Raw genomic sequence first — 15,605 nt, 5'->3', positions numbered from 1 at the left:
GAAGGGAAGGGCCGTGGGATACGGTTCAGAGCACCTGGACGGTCACGGGTCGAGGAGGCATCATCGAGGGCGGAGATTGCGGCGGCCGGCGCGTGACCCAAGAAGGAGAACGAGTGTGGCCCAAGAGAAAAAAAAAGAAAAGAAGAGAAAAAAAAAGATTGTCTGAACCGTGTCAGCGCACGGGCATTCTGCTAGTTTACCTACAAAATATGGTCTTGATTCGACCTGCTAAGTGGAGTTTTTCTTCAATTCTTTTGCACAAAATCTCTTTCTATTTCTTTTAACGTTCTTTTAATTCGATCTGTTTCAATCGTCTGTTGCACGCACGCAAGTCTTGGATTGCAAAGGTACGCAACGCCGGGTTACGTATCCTTGTCCATCTTACAACCCAAGTCAGACTCAGATCCCGATCGATTTGAAGCTTAAATCCAAACCCATATCCCACACGGTGTTCTGATCCTACCTCGTCACCAACAAAATCTCACAAATTATAACGGACCAACTGCAAGCAACAAACAAACCGCAGAAGAAGCAAAGCATCCAACACAATAATCATGGCCATGGCCGACACGCAGCTCCACCGCCTCTTCTTATTCGTCACGCTACTCGCCGCCGCCGCCGTCTCTTCCGTCTCCGGCGCGCGCAGCGTCCCCGCGGAGCCGCCGAGCGCGTACGAGATGCTGGAGAAGTTCGGGTTCCCCAAGGGCATCCTCCCCGTGGGCGTGACCGGGTACAAGCTGCGGCGATCGGACGGCGCGTTCCAGGTGTTCATGGACCGGGACTGCGAGTTCGAGGTGGACGGCGGCTACAGGCTCACCTACCAGCGGACGATCTCCGGCAGGGTGGCCGGCGGCAGCATCCGCGACCTCCGGGGCGTCTCCGTGAAGATGTTCTTCGTCAACTGGGGAATCGACCAGGTGCTCATGGTGGACGCCGACCACCTCATGTTCTACGTCGGGCCGATCTCCCAGGCCTTCACGACAGATAACTTCCTGGAGTCTCCTGAATGTCGGGGTTGCCGCGGCAGCGACGGTGGCCAGAGTGCCGGCGGCGGCTCTGCTGTGGCGGCGATTTAGGACCGATCGATGGTGCGTGTGAGTAACTTGGTGGTTTCGACTATTGGTGCGTGGATTTTTCTTCTCCAAACGGATGGAGGGATTGAACGGGATGCCGGTCTCATTGTGACACTTCTGATTATTATTCTCCAATTGTATTTGTGTAATCGACTGATTTTGCCCAGTGACATTGCTGTGAGATGATTTGTTTGGATTGGAAATACTACTCCCTCCTATCTATATTAATTGTCTCAAATTTCCCTAATATGGATGTATCTATGTCTAAAATGCGTCTACATACATGTAATATTTCGACAATTAATATGGATCGGATGAATATTTTTTTAATTCTCCAACAAAATTCAAAATATCACTAATCAAGTTTTAGTTTTCGCAATATGGCTAGTATATCCGCCGACCACCTCGCCCGGCGTGCTCCCCTCCTCCCCTCCTGCCCCACCATGCTCCAGGAGCTCTCCCTGGCCGCCAACTTCTTCACCGGCGCTCTCCCCGTCACGCTCTTCAGCCTCCGGAAGCTCTCGTTCGCCTCCAATGGCCTCACCGGCCGCCGTGTACAAATTGTTCCTATCCGAAGGTTTTTTTTTTGCAAAACTTCCACAGCTCGACAGGACTCCATCTAGCTGCCACGTGTCCAATTCAGACTAATTGGACTAAAATGCTCCCGAATCTCAACTTTTAGAACTAGTTTTGCTCATTTTGCAACGTGTCGGACTAAACTGCCCCCACCTCTCAAGTTGTTGGGCCAGTGGTGTAATTACCTCTCGTAAAAAAAGAGATGCAGGAAGTAGAGGGTGACAGAAAGCCAAAACCAATTCAATGGACTAGCAGTATTAATGGGGAATTTTCAGGGACCCTAGAGTTTAATGTAATGGTTGGACCTTTTGTATTAACTAGATGATTCTCCGCACGTTGCCGCGGAAAATTCTAAATGCACGTCTGAATATGATTTTAGAAACAAATGATAATAATATGATTTAATGTTAAATAAATATGAATATTGTGGGACAAAACTATTTATCATTCATAACACCTATGCAACAAAACAATAGGTGTAATTTTGACGTGCGTGAATTTTGAAGAAACCGAAGAGTGAAGTTTTGTCAACCTGAATATTTGCAGTCTTAGAAAAATTGACATATATCACGAAAATATGTGTGTTTGGTGAAATACTTGTATGAAACGTGAAGATGAAAAATCTTAGGTATCAAAATATTAAATTCAAATGGACCACCGAAATGGATACCTAATGTACAACAACACATGATGTGGATGGTGATGTGGATCCTTTAAATGCTCATGATGTGCATGATATGAATGATGATGTGAACATTTTGCATGTCAAGCTTGCAAACATTAATTGCACTTGCTGGGGATTAACTTTGTAGGTTATATAGATTAATTATCTTGTATTAACAGTACAAGTAATGCAATCATTAGTGGTGAATGTATTATATGCTACACCTATTCTTGGCTCCACCCTATGTTAATTTAATATTTCAACTTACTCGTTATTGTTCAGCAAACCAAGGATATTGGAAGGACTTGTGCGATTTATTGGTTTATTTGGAATCTTAGAAATGATATTGTATTCCATGACAAAAAAAATTATCTAACTTCTTGCAGGTTGTTCTTCGGGCGTCTTACTGGCTCCGTACATGGTACGTACTGCTTTAGACAGAGGCATAGGGGTTTATGGAATCTTGGTGCAATCGTTTGGAGATAATTGCATGAGAACTCTTCAGCCGATTTGGATGGTGCGCTGGTTTTAGGCTGAAAGGATATTGATGTTTTCTTTCCGGTTCTCTTTTTTAATAATAGATGGTTATGTGCATCGATCGATGCAGAAAACAGAAAAATTCCTTCTTTTTGAAAAAAAAGAGCAAAGCAAGGATTCTTTTAAAAAAAGAACACTAAATCCAAATATGTTCTGGTTTATATCAGTTCCACGTCGGAACACCTGTGAGCTTGACGTCTAATCCTCTAATAATTCACAATTAATTCAGACATATTGTGCTACTATATATAATATACCAGCCGAATCAAGTTTTCTTTGGAGGTGCACCAACCGGATCGATGGCATGGCATTTATACAATTGTCGAGAAAACTAGGCAGGCAATTACTTGAAATATAATAACGCTGCGAGATTTATTTGAGTTGCTTCCGAAAGTACGTAATAAGAGGCCGGCCGGTGGGCAATGCCGAAGCCCGTCACACGTATGCTAGCTTGTGCCGCGGGTTCAAGAGACAGCTGAGAAACGCAGTGGCAGCTTAATTATTCAACTCATAATTGATTTCTCACTGGCTAATCGATTCTCCAAGATGGCTTAAAATTAGTTAATTAGTCCGGCGCCGTACGTACGTGGCAGGAAGACAAGGCACACGCTGACACGCATCACTCGTCAGGATGCAGATAAATTATGTGCTCGCTCTGTACGGATCCAGCGACGGATGCAGGTATGAGTCAGGGACGCTAGAGCCCGTCAGTACACGTACGACTAGTCATCGTCATAATATCTTCGAGACTTCGGTATCTTTTTTGTTGTTTTGCTTGGTCCCTTTTTATCTGTCTTTCTCTCTCCCTCTCGTGTTGTTTTCTGCCCTTTTGCTTGATGATGAGACGCGGTCGAGCCATCCACGTTTACCCGGAGAGACACCATGTGGGCGCGCTTTAGCTCGCAAAACAGCGACCTGCATGCTTCTTCCTCTTCCCCGATGGAGTCTGTGTATCGATCTACCTTTGTAGGCGCAATGAAGTCACCTTTTCTAAAGGCGTGTTTGGATTTTTCGTTCCAGAAAAATCATATAAAGCTACCCAAGATACATATTTACATAGAACAACTTAACACGGTTGTACTTTGACATCAAAGAACAAATTAAAGTTCTAACAAATAGTACGTCCATTCCTAAATATATGATGTTATAGCTTTGTCGTAAAGTTAAGCTTTTGGAAATTTGATCAAGTCTATAAAAAAATTATGAACATCTAAAACCTCTAATTAATTAAACTAGTGTTATTATATTCGTCATGATATATATTTTCACAACATACTTTTTTTAAAAGGCACAACATACTTACTTGATATTGTGGATATTAGTATTCCTCCGTCCAACAAAATATGTTTCAAGTTTGTCAAAATTTTGATGTATCGAGACATGACTTAGTGTATAGATGCATTCAAATTTGATCAAAGTTGAGACATCTTTTGTTGGACGGAAGGAGTAAAACTTGATCAAACTTTAAGAAGTTTGATTTAAGACAAGTTAGAACATCTTATATTTAAGAACTGAGGTAGTGACACATTCCGGCAGGTCTTTATGTAATACCTAGTGCCTGGACTTTGTAAATAAGCATATTCTCCAAATTGTTCAACATAATGACGGAGTAAAATATGGGTTTTTTCACTTCTGGTGTGCTTGTTTTTAGATTTCTATTCTTTTGCCATGTCATTAATTCACCAAAGTTTATGTTGGTCCTAACATATAAAATGACAAAAATTGAACCATATACTTAATTTTGGAACCGTTCACTTTTGGACCCTTGACAAATTTTAATTTCTATTCTTTTTGAGATGTCATTGATTCACCAAACTTTATGTCAGTCCTAACATTTAAAATGTCAGAATTTGAACCATGCATGTACTTAATTTTGGAGCCGTTCACTTTTGGATCGTTGATAGATTTCAAAATGGTTTTCAATTATGTGGCAATGTTTTTCACCGGCGTGGTACTGGTCATCGACATTGACTTGAATAAGGAGTTCGGTGAAACAGGTTCCCTATTGGTCAGAGTTTGTTGTTAGGTTGGTGTGTTTTTGTTGCCGTTGTGTCGTTGGTAAGACCGAGAGAGTACACTTAGACTTGGTTCCGGTTTTTGTCAGGTTTCTCACAAATTAATTTGGCAGCAATCTTTTTCTTAATTAATGAAACATGTGAAGTTTTCTTTTAGAAAAAATTACTTAAAACCACCAAATTTGGATCACATTTCTAGAAAAACCATCATTTAAAAAAAAATCAAATTAACACCGCTTTCTTGGTTCGTTGTATTCCCGCGCATTGATTTCGCTGTTGATGTTGTTTTGACAGAAAAACTGACATGGGGGCCAACATGTCAGGTCCACGTTGGCTCCACCCTGGCCAGGCCGTCCACCGTGGCGAGGGAGCCTGCACGACTCGCCGACGCCGCCAGTCTTCACTCCTCCCCAACCACCGCTCCGACCAACAATGCAGCTCCCTCTCCTCCTCTTCCTCCTAACCCTGGCCTCGCAGTCGCTCGCCCGCCGCCACGCGTCTCCACCCACCACCACCGAGACGCTCGACATCACCGCCTTCCTGTCCATCTCCTCCACCACTCCTCCCTTGCCACCACCACCACCAGCGAGGCTTCGACGCCGCATTCCTAGACCAGCAGCAACTGCCTGACCCTCCACCTCGACTCCCGACACTTCCTCCCTCCCGGTCCCAGGCTGAGCTCCTCTCCAATGTCGCCCCTCCTCGGCCTCAGGACGTACTCCTCCCTCATCCGCGCGCGGCGGCCAACACGGCACGCGCGTCCCTCTCCTCCGACCAAACACCCATCTTCTCCGCCTCCGCCGCGGCCCTCCTGCAAGGCCCGTGGTGTTCGGGGTCGGGCAGGGCAGCGGCGAGTACTTCTCCCGCATCGGTATTGGCAGCCCGGCCCGGCAGCTCTGCATGGTGCTCGACACCGGCAGCGAAGTCACCTGGCTGCAGTGCGCGCCCTGCGCCGACTGCTACGCGCAGTCCGTCCCGCTCTGCGACCCGTCCCTCTCCTCGTCCTACGCCGCCGCCCCCTGCGACTTCCCCCGCTGCCGCGCCCTCGACGCCTCCGCCTGCCACAGCTCCTGCGTCTACGAGGTGGCCTACGGCGACGGCTACACCGTGGCCGATTTTGCCATGGAGACGCTCACGTTGGGGAACGACGGCTCCGCGGCCGTGCACGACGTCGCCATCGGCGGCGTCCACGAGAACGAAGGGCTCTTCGTGGGCGCGGCCGGGCTTTTAGCACTCGACGGCGGCCCGCTGTCGTTCCCGTCGCAGATCTCCGCCACGGACTTCTCCTGCTGCCTCGTCGACCGCGACTCCCCCTCCGCCTCCACGCTCCAGTTCGGCTTGTCCCCCTCCGACGACTCAACCAACTCCGGATTCTCCAGCTCCATGCCGAACCAGCTCGGGTCGGGGTCGGGTTCGGGTTCGGCCACGGTGGACAGCCTGGGCCAGCGTGGAGCCAACGTGGACATGACATAGCCCCCCGTCAGTTTTTTCGTCAAAATGAGATGAACGACAAATCAGTGCGCGGGAATACAACGGACTAAGAAAACGGTGGTAATTTAAAAAAAGAATAATAAAAAAATGGTTTTCCTAGACATGTGCTCCAAACGTTGTTGTTTTAAGTAATTTTCTTTTTTTTTACAAACCTAGCAGCTGTACTGACTTTTCAATTAGAAAAAAAATAAAACAAGTTCCACCTAGTACAGACTACAACACATCCAATAGACAAACTCAAGGGAAGAAGAGTAACTTGAACAGCAAGTTGATTTTGAACACACACCATCTACCTCTCTCTTGCATAAGGAGGCAGAATTCATCTTCAATCAATCGATGCAAAATTACAACCGTAAACTCCTTCAGCTGAAACACTCTGCTATTGCTTTCCTTCCACAAATGCCAAACAGTTAGCGCGGCCATCACAATTTCCTTTGTCTTGGTCTCTGACTTGGGCCCTGAGATGACTCGCCTCCACCACGTTCGCACCGTCGAGCTGGTCCCTGCCACAGCAGCAAGCCGAGGCCATCTGACACCACAAGCGTGCCACATCTCCTTCGCGAAAGGGCATCCAAACATGTGATGTTTTGACTCGGTTGTAATGAGGCAATAGTAAGTGCATATGGAATCCCCAAAGTAGTTTATTTTTTCCGTAGTTTTTGAACCTCTAAAAGTGACACTGATGCCTTTTCTTTTGCTTGGTCTTTGTCTCTCACCCCGATCGATCCCCAATCCCATTCTCTAACAAACTCTCATCCTGCTATTCCCTCAAAAAAAAACTCTCATCCTGCTATTGGGATTAAACATGGACTTGAAAATTTGGGAGCTGAAGCGAACTACTTTTCGTTCTCACTTTGCCATTTTACTTTGAAGATCGATACAATAACTTTCATTAATTCTGAAGAGGTTCGTGCGCTAACCAACGCAACCAAAAGACCGATCTGATGAAAAAAGTTAGACAATCCACTTATACTTCAACAAATTTCCTAAAAAAATAACTTTCACTAATCGTTGTTACACTTCCAACGTTCCATATTGTTTCTTCTTTCGCCTTTGACAGCCGAGAGTTTGTAGATGCTCTGTGTGCTTTTCTTGAATGATTCATATCACCACAACCTCCACTAGCTCTCTCTCTCTCTGCCTCGTCCCGTGCCACCATCGTCTCTTCCCTATCTCGCCATCACCGCGACCTACAACCGTGTCTTTTAGTCCATCACCTATCTGGACTCTAATTTATTCGTACTTATATACATGAGAGCTTCTATTTCTCCATCAGCTAGGAATTGTTACTTATGAGTCAACCATATGAGTTGCACATTTTAGTAATTAAGTGCAAATTAGTTTAATCGTCATTTTTTTTCTGAATTTTGTACAACTGTAGACTTGACGATGTGCGACTACTACATTGACTAAGAAATAGGGCTCTCCCCGCAAAAAAAAAAGACTAAGAAATACTATTGTACCTCTGTTCTGACGTTTGAGAAAGCTGTTTCTCGAGGACGTCAAAGAATACGGAACAGAATTAGCAGCAATTAACAAATCCGTATTAACTTTTCGCTTTGGACGAGTCGTTTGCTCTTTCGTATGACTGTACTTACTTTCGTAGAAGATGCTCGAATAATTGAGCACTCCATTAGTCGAAAAGCGGCATCCATACATATGTGTATGCTTGGCTACCCTGAGTCCCTGACAAAAGAGAGGACTTTTAACGCATAGCAAGCTAGCTAACTACTAGTTTCTTTCACAGAAAAATCGAAGGGAGAGACGATCGATCGAGGACGTCGTACAGACCGACGTATTACTACACAACATGCCTACCGTGTACGTACGTACGTACAGCCGCGTAATACAGTGCATACGATGTATACAGGACACTCGTTTCGACGTGGCAGATGGCGCCAGGTCGGTGTTGGATCGACCGATCCATCTTGTACTTTCGGGCGGGATCGGTTAGACGTACGTTTCGGACAGCTAGCTAACGATCGATCCCGCACGTACGTTGCTGTCCGAAAGTATACGTCGATCCAACTCGATGAAAGAAGCCTCTGGCCCTTTTACACGCGACCCATGGCTATAGCCAGTACTAGTATAGCTTGCCCCCACTACGCGTGCAGGCCCAACGATCTGTGCAAACCTGCGCCACGGATCTCAAAGCTGCCCTCAGGGGTTTAACCACGTGTACTGTAGCGTCTTCTAGTCGGAATATTATTCCGCGGTTAAAGGACAGAAAATGACGCTGGTGAAAAGGAAAGATTGCGTGTAGATATGTGTCTGCGGTAGATTCGTTAAGCTCGGAATTAATTCTCTTTGACAGGTACGGCTTCCAAACAGTACTTGCTCGATAAGCTTCGTCCAGCCTTGTGCACGTGTCGATTAGTTGGAAAGCCCTTTGGGACGCTGCCAAAAGTAGTGGTGCTTTTTGACTATAGTTATTAAGTGGGTCGTAATGCCAGCCTAATCTGGTGTCTTGTTGATTATTAGTTCCCGTTCATTGGAGCTTATAGCTAGATAGACAGGATGCTAGCATATCCTTATCGGCGTGCGCGTACATGCGTACGGCATCTTCGTAACGTGGCCAATGCATATCTTCATGGGTGTTGTGCGGACGCGGTTGCTCACGTAGGATATTACCGGCCTGGGGCCACAAACGATTTGGTGAATTCTCCCCATTAGCGCCGGTTTGGTTTATTTACTTGCCAAGTGCATGCAAGACTGCGACTGATCTGCGAGTAACATCATAACTTTATGTTAGTCCCGCACCTACATTAAACGAAGCTCATACTCGCTCGCAACATCTTGCCCGTTTGTGCGCAACAAAACGTATACCCCTCGAAAAAAAATCACGGTAGTCACTTTTGGGCACGGAAGAGAAGAAATTGCAAAGAAAAATTTACTCCGGGAAAAAAACTATCCAGCCGACCCGACCCCATCGTGATCCGATCCGTACATTCTCAGCCTGGGTCCACGCCCGGCGTACGTGCCTTTCCTCTTTCGTAACACATCGACCACGTGTCGAACAAGCAACGGGCGCACGTCCCCTCGTGGGCCCGGCTCACACATCCCGAAACGGAACACCTGTCCACGTGAGCCGCCATTCCGCCGGGCCCCAGCCCCGGCCGCCCTCGCCGCTCCTGGCCGCGCCTGCGTCCAAGCGCCCTGGCGTAAGCAGTGACAAAAGCCTCGCCCCCGTCAGATGCCTTCGCTCCACGCCTCGACGCGAACGGCATCCCGCGCGCCCGTCCGTGCGTGTCCAGGCCCACGTACGGGTAAGTACGCGCTCTATATATGCCGCTCGCGCCGCGCCGCGCATGGCTCCATGCTCTCCCCGCCCTCTTCTACGACTAGAAGAAAGAAGAAGGATATATTTGATCAGCCTCTCATTCGGCCGGGCAATTAATTTGGAGCTGCTGAGATATTCGAGTAGCTAGGAGATGAGCGGCGGCGGAGGATCGGCGGGGGCGGCGTCTCGGCCGGGGCAGGATCTGCAGCTGCCGCCGGGGTTCCGGTTCCACCCGACGGACGAGGAGCTGGTGATGCACTACCTCTGCCGGCGGTGCGCCGGCCTGCCAATCTCCGTGCCCATCATCGCGGAGGTCGACCTCTACAAGTACGACCCGTGGCAGCTCCCAAGTACGCACGTTCTTCCATTGATAACCTCGCCTCTTTGCGCCGGCCGGACGCTCGTCATGTACTCCATGACATGATTTTGATTGATTTGAATGATCTGTGTTGTTAGGAATGGCGCTGTACGGCGAGAAGGAGTGGTACTTCTTCTCCCCGCGTGACCGCAAGTACCCGAACGGGTCGCGGCCGAACCGGTCGGCCGGCGCAGGGTACTGGAAGGCCACGGGCGCCGACAAGCCGGTGGGCACGCCCACGCCCCTGGCTATCAAGAAGGCGCTCGTCTTCTACGCCGGCAAGGCGCCCAAGGGCGACAAGACAAACTGGATCATGCACGAGTACCGTCTCGCCGACGTCGACCGCTCCGCCCGCAGGAAGAACAGCCTCAGGGTACGCGCCTCCATCTCTCACACTTGCACAAACGTATGCTGAATTGCAACATTTAAAAAAAATATTCATCGTGTGTGTTTTCCAAATTTGTATCTAGGTAATTCCATATGTTTTGCTATCTTTCGATTTGCATTTTTGTATTCATGTTAACTTCGTATGTTAATTATCCGTCTCACATTTTGTTCGATGCTCCCTCCGTCTTATAATTCCCGTCGTGGTTGAGTAATATTTTGAATATGGATTTCGGTCGTCGACATGTGAACATCAATGGTCAAAGTTACATGCATATGTTCATTTACAAAACGACATGTATCTCTGAACAGTAAGATGAAACGCTGCCTTTAATTTATCTGTCTTTTTATAACGCCATCACTAGCATATTCCAAACGATTAGATATGGACTTGGTTATCGTCATGTTTCGATCATACGCACAAGATAAGTGGGGACTTAATCGTGTATGATCCCTGTCACGGGCAGCTTTCGCATGGAAGTGTGAACACCAAGAGATGCTGTACTTCGTGCGTCATCTCTTTCACCCGCCAATTATATCTCGCGCTTCCTGCGCTAGGATTGCGACGCATGCATATGAATTAGTACCGAATTCTGTATCCAATAATTCCGTCGAATTACACAAATAAAAATCGTTCCTAGACGAATAGTACTATATTAGAACGTCACGATTGTCTTTCTGAATTGATTTTCTTTTCTCGCCGGTGTTGCAGCTGGATGACTGGGTGCTGTGCCGGATCTACAACAAGAAAGGCGTCCCGGAGCAGAAGCCGAGCGCCGCCAAGGAAGGAAGCCCCACGCACGCGGCCGTGGGGTCGCCGCCGGAGCAGAAGCCGGCGTTGCTGCAGCCGCCGCCGTCCTACGCGCCGCCGCCGTTCTCGGAGCTGGCGGCGTACTACGAGGTGCGGCCGTCGGACTCGATGCCGCGGGCGCACGCGGACTCAAGCGGCTCGGAGCACCACGTGGCGCTCACGGCGTCGTCGTGCGGCCGGGGCGAGCGGCCGGAGGTGCAGAGCCAGCCGCCCAAGATCTCCGACTGGGAGCGCACCTTCTCCACCGCCGGCGACGGCTCGATGCAGCTGGGGCAGCTCGACCCGGCGGCCGGGCTCGCAGCCGGCGACCCGCTACTGCAGGACATCCTCATGTACTGGGGCAAGCCGTTCTGATCGAGAACGCAGCGTCTCGTGTCTTTGTGTGGTTTGGATTTTGGGAGATGATTTGGCGTAATTCCGGGGGGATTCGGGCGAGCTGCCGGTATCAGTCGGCCGGAGATATCCGTAGCCGTTGGATGGAAGATAGTACGACGAGCATGGGTGGCGGCGATGAGACGCGGGAACCCCGGGGTGGATGGATCATGGAGACTCGATCGAGGAGATGATATGCAGGGGTACTGTACTTGTTGGTTGGTGTTATGCGAATTGGACTAAGCTGTGTATATGCGATTGATTTGGAATTGGAGTTTTTGGACACACTTGATTGTTACGCTTAACCATGTTACAAGTTTATTTATTTTCTACTCCCTCCGATACATATTATTTGTCTCAATTTGATCAAATATGAATTTATCTACGTTTAAAAAACGTCTGGATACACGTAATATTTCACGAGTGATATGGCCGGCCGGAGAGAGTATTCGTTCATCAGAGACATTTTGTTACATGAGCTATCAGCTGCAGACCAAAGTCATTTCTCCAAAAGTGTGGCCCAATTTTAATGTCGCGTGGCAAGGCCCAGCCCTCAAAAGAAAAACACGACTCAGCTTCAGCACGCAGGCTGGCAAGCGAGGGTGGCTTAGGAAATTTTTTAATAGCCCACGCCATCGACAATGCCGTCCATTCATGGCCCCTTATTTTATGTATTAGTTTTTCTATATTAACATCTAAGAAAGAGGCACTAAAGGTCTACCTGTATCTCTAAATCACTAATTCGATCGATATAACCTACTCACTCAGATCCTAAAATTTTGTCGTGGTTTTCAGCTTCAGCACGCAGGCTAGCAAGCGAGGGTGGGCTTACGAAGAATTGTAATAACTAAAACCACGACAAGAATTCAGTATTGGAAGGAATAAGTTGTATATTGCAAAGTCATACCATTAACATTGAATATTTGAACTTTCTAATGAACTTTTTTTTAAGTGGAATGATATATATTTTATATTTTAGGATATAAAACTAATGTTATGGTGCTTGAATCGTCGACTTAGGGATACGTGTAGGCCCTTTATCCGGAATGGAGGTAGTATATGGACTAGCACCAGTATTAAGTATTCCCTTTATTTCTAAATACTCCTTCAGTTCTTTGAAATTAAGAAGGCATATTAGCTTTTATTAAGACAAAGTTGTGACCATAAATTACTATGTCAAGATGTCATTTTGGCATGGAATTAGTATCGTTAGATTCGTTATCAAAATTATTTTATAATACTTGTGGTTTCATATCTTACAAACCACACATTAATAGAGTAATTCTTAGACAAATATTTGTCTTAATGAAAGCTAATATGTCCTCTTTCGGGAAACGGAGCGAGTAGAAGATGCTCTAGGTTTGTCTTAGGTCAATTTTTTAGATATACTAAATCAGCAGCACTTATTATTATGAATCCGAGTGAGTATAATTCTAAATTTATAGTTTTATTAAATCTGGTGTGATATACGTATCTTTCATAGTTACTCATTGGATGTTTATATATTTGTATATTTTTCTATGAACTTGGTCAAACATTTTTTTAATAACAAAAAAATAACATTTTATATTTAGAAATGGAGGTAGTACTATAAATAGCATAATCTGTAGTGGTGGTTCGTCGTTTTTAGACTGCATCTTTATATTTTACAGTATGTATTTGGCACAAATCATACAACACTCTCTTTAAACATGTATCATGCTACTCCCTCCGTTCCTAAATACTTGTCGTGGTTTTTAGTGTAAAATTTACACTAAAAACCACGACAAGTATAAAATTTACACTAAAAACCACGACAAGTATTTAGGAACGGAGGGAGTAGTTTTTATTGTAGCACGATCTACTAGCTATCTTTACTATTCCTTAATTCACAGTTATGTTAGTCCATTGTACGTCGTCTGACCCACCCACGCACGATAAAACGAGAACGGAGAAAAAACCGGATCCCCTCGCTACTCGCCCTTCTCTCCCGATATCGATAGGATTCTCCCCGCCTCCGGCGCAGCCGCCTCTGTTCCCCATCTCAGCAGCCGCCGACCTCTATCCTCGCGTGCTCCGGTGACCAACCACCCGCTAGGGACCTCGATCCGGCCGCGTCCCCGTCGGCTGCTTTTCCATTGCCTCCTCCTCCCGCATCCTCCTTCCCTCGCATCCAATTCCCCGCCGCCATGAACTCCGCCGTCCTTCGCCTCGCAGCATCTTAGCTGGTCATCGGATCCAATCACGATCCAATCAGCAGCTTCCCCGCCGCCATTAACGATCCATCACCCCTTTCCCGATCTAGTTGACCAGCTCCCGATCCAGACCACGCCGGCAAGAAAGGCTGAGCCGGCGCCCCAGCCCACCCTTCTGCCGCCTGCAACCATGGGCTTCGACGTGATGGGAGGATGTCGCAGGACCTCATGCCCGAGGACCTCGCCCCGCTGCTCTACCTCCACGACCAGGACGCTCCTGCTCCTCTAGAAGCCCATGTCCTAGGTCAAGCATGCGGTAGCTAGGAGGAGAGAGATCTGTGAGCATTCTTTTGTCCCCTTCGGTCTCCTGGCAACAACGGATATGTGAGCATTCTTTTGTCCCCTTCGGTCTCCTGGCAACCAGGCACGGCTAGACCATGCCGGCGCAGGTAGGGCGTGGCCTCGTGACGGGCTGACCTGAGATAGCGCGAGGAGACGAGTGCTCGCGGCGGCAAGACCGGCAGCAACACCTCCTCTACTTCAGTTTCAGTATTCTGGTGATTCATTGATTTGCTCCTCCACACGAATATGCAGTGAAGGACTGAACAAATCCAAAACTGAACTTTTTTTTGCAGGTCCAAAACTCCTTATTCAAGTCCAAAACTGAACTTGAACTTGATTGATTTGATTAAAATACATTTCTCCCAATCCCAATCGAAGTACATTTCTCCCAATCCCAATCGAAGTACATTTCTCCATAATATTCATTCTTTCTTGACTGGTTTTATTAAAATACGTTTCTTACTCCGGCCACAGGTTTTTTTTTATTCGACTAAAGAGATGTTTTTAGGCTGGAAGGTGCCGCACTGCCTTCCTATAAACTAATATTACGATATTTTTGGCATGATAGAGCTTTTGGTCTTTCAGAAAACTAATTAAGGAGGAAGTAGCGGAAAAGGTTCCAGAATGCTCAAAAAATAATTCATATAATAATCATCATTCAGTGACCTTTCGAATTGTAGAGCCAAGATGTTCCAGTGTAGTAGGATGTGGTTTCTATAAAGTTTGAAAGAAATCGTGTTCCAGGCCTTTAATGGATCCTCTCGAACCCTTATCAGATTAAATAAATATAGGAACAATTATATTTTGGAGCAGCAGTTTTGATAAAAACTCTTTTACAGAAACCACATAGGAGATTTTTCTATTGACGTGCATCCATAAATGATAACTTGTTACATCTGTTACAGTAGGTATGGTGGGGAATTTCTTTTGCTTGCTACAATAGGGGCACATCTTTATATTTGACCTGACTAACTTTTGTTCCAAATGATAACTTGTCTGAAAACTGTGTCCTATTATAATGTTGTTCATGCAAATATTTTTGCTGGTTTGAATATCTTTCGCCGGGAATAAAAGAATAAAGCATATACTGAAACTGTTTGGCATTTTCCTATACTGCTTACATTCAAATGTTTTCCTTCGCCCCTTCGGTCCGCCATCCATTCATCGAGCCCCTTCCCCTTCCCCTTCGCTCTAATCTGCCGTACGTCACAGCGAGAACCCGCTAGGTTTCCTCACCTCCACCCTTCCCATTCTTCTCTCCCGCACCTGACTCCTCCATAGGGCCGGGTCTGCCCACGATTAACGCCTTGATGGCGAAGCACATCGATGACAACCTCACGGCCATCCCGATCGAGGTCTCGGGCCGTCGTCCTGCACCGGCGATGACAGGTTTGGGGTGGCCTCCTCCTCCTGGTCTGGGGCCCTGGTCACCGTTCCTCGGATCCGGGGCAGCCATCCATGGGGATGCGGCCTCCATGAGATCTGGATTGGAGAATGCAGGGAGGAGAGAAGGGTGGAGTATAGATGA

The 15,605-nt window shown here is 47.0% G+C and overlaps 2 protein-coding genes and 1 pseudogene across 2 annotated transcripts; all 3 read left to right on the top strand.

Moving 5' to 3' along the window:
* The first annotated feature begins 325 nt into the window (after positions 1–325).
* LOC100830715 lies at positions 326–1,301 on the top strand. The gene has a single exon (XM_003566176.4). The coding sequence runs from the start codon at positions 555–557 to the stop codon at positions 1,074–1,076; it is 522 nt and encodes a 173-aa protein (XP_003566224.2). The 5' UTR covers positions 326–554; the 3' UTR covers positions 1,077–1,301.
* Positions 1,302–1,453: 152 nt separating this feature from the next.
* LOC100830405 lies at positions 1,454–6,554 on the top strand (annotated as a pseudogene).
* Positions 6,555–9,605: 3,051 nt separating this feature from the next.
* LOC100826656 (NAC domain-containing protein 48) lies at positions 9,606–11,891 on the top strand. The gene is made up of 3 exons (XM_003568377.4): positions 9,606–9,986; positions 10,093–10,367; positions 11,091–11,891. Exons 1-3 carry the CDS (start codon positions 9,788–9,790, stop codon positions 11,541–11,543), a joined length of 927 nt encoding a protein of 308 aa, XP_003568425.1. The 5' UTR covers positions 9,606–9,787; the 3' UTR covers positions 11,544–11,891.
* Positions 11,892–15,605: the final 3,714 nt, after the last annotated feature.

This window comes from Brachypodium distachyon, chromosome 2, assembly GCF_000005505.3.
Source record: "Brachypodium distachyon strain Bd21 chromosome 2, Brachypodium_distachyon_v3.0, whole genome shotgun sequence".
NCBI classification, from domain to species: domain Eukaryota; kingdom Viridiplantae; phylum Streptophyta; class Magnoliopsida; order Poales; family Poaceae; genus Brachypodium; species Brachypodium distachyon.
Note: the sequence above shows the minus strand (reverse complement) of the source record. Positions and strands in the feature narration are given on the sequence as shown.

Bases quoted from the DNA above. Each gene is read 5' to 3' on its own strand.
- LOC100830715 (XM_003566176.4), top strand. From the start codon at position 555: ATGGCCATGGCCGACACGCAGCTCCACCGCCTCTTCTTATTCGTCACG.
- LOC100826656 (XM_003568377.4), top strand. From the start codon at position 9,788: ATGAGCGGCGGCGGAGGATCGGCGGGGGCGGCGTCTCGGCCGGGGCAG. The intron at 9,987-10,092 runs GTACGCACGTTC...CTGTGTTGTTAG, and splicing joins CGACCCGTGGCAGCTCCCAA to GAATGGCGCTGTACGGCGAG. The intron at 10,368-11,090 runs GTACGCGCCTCC...CCGGTGTTGCAG, and splicing joins GCAGGAAGAACAGCCTCAGG to CTGGATGACTGGGTGCTGTG.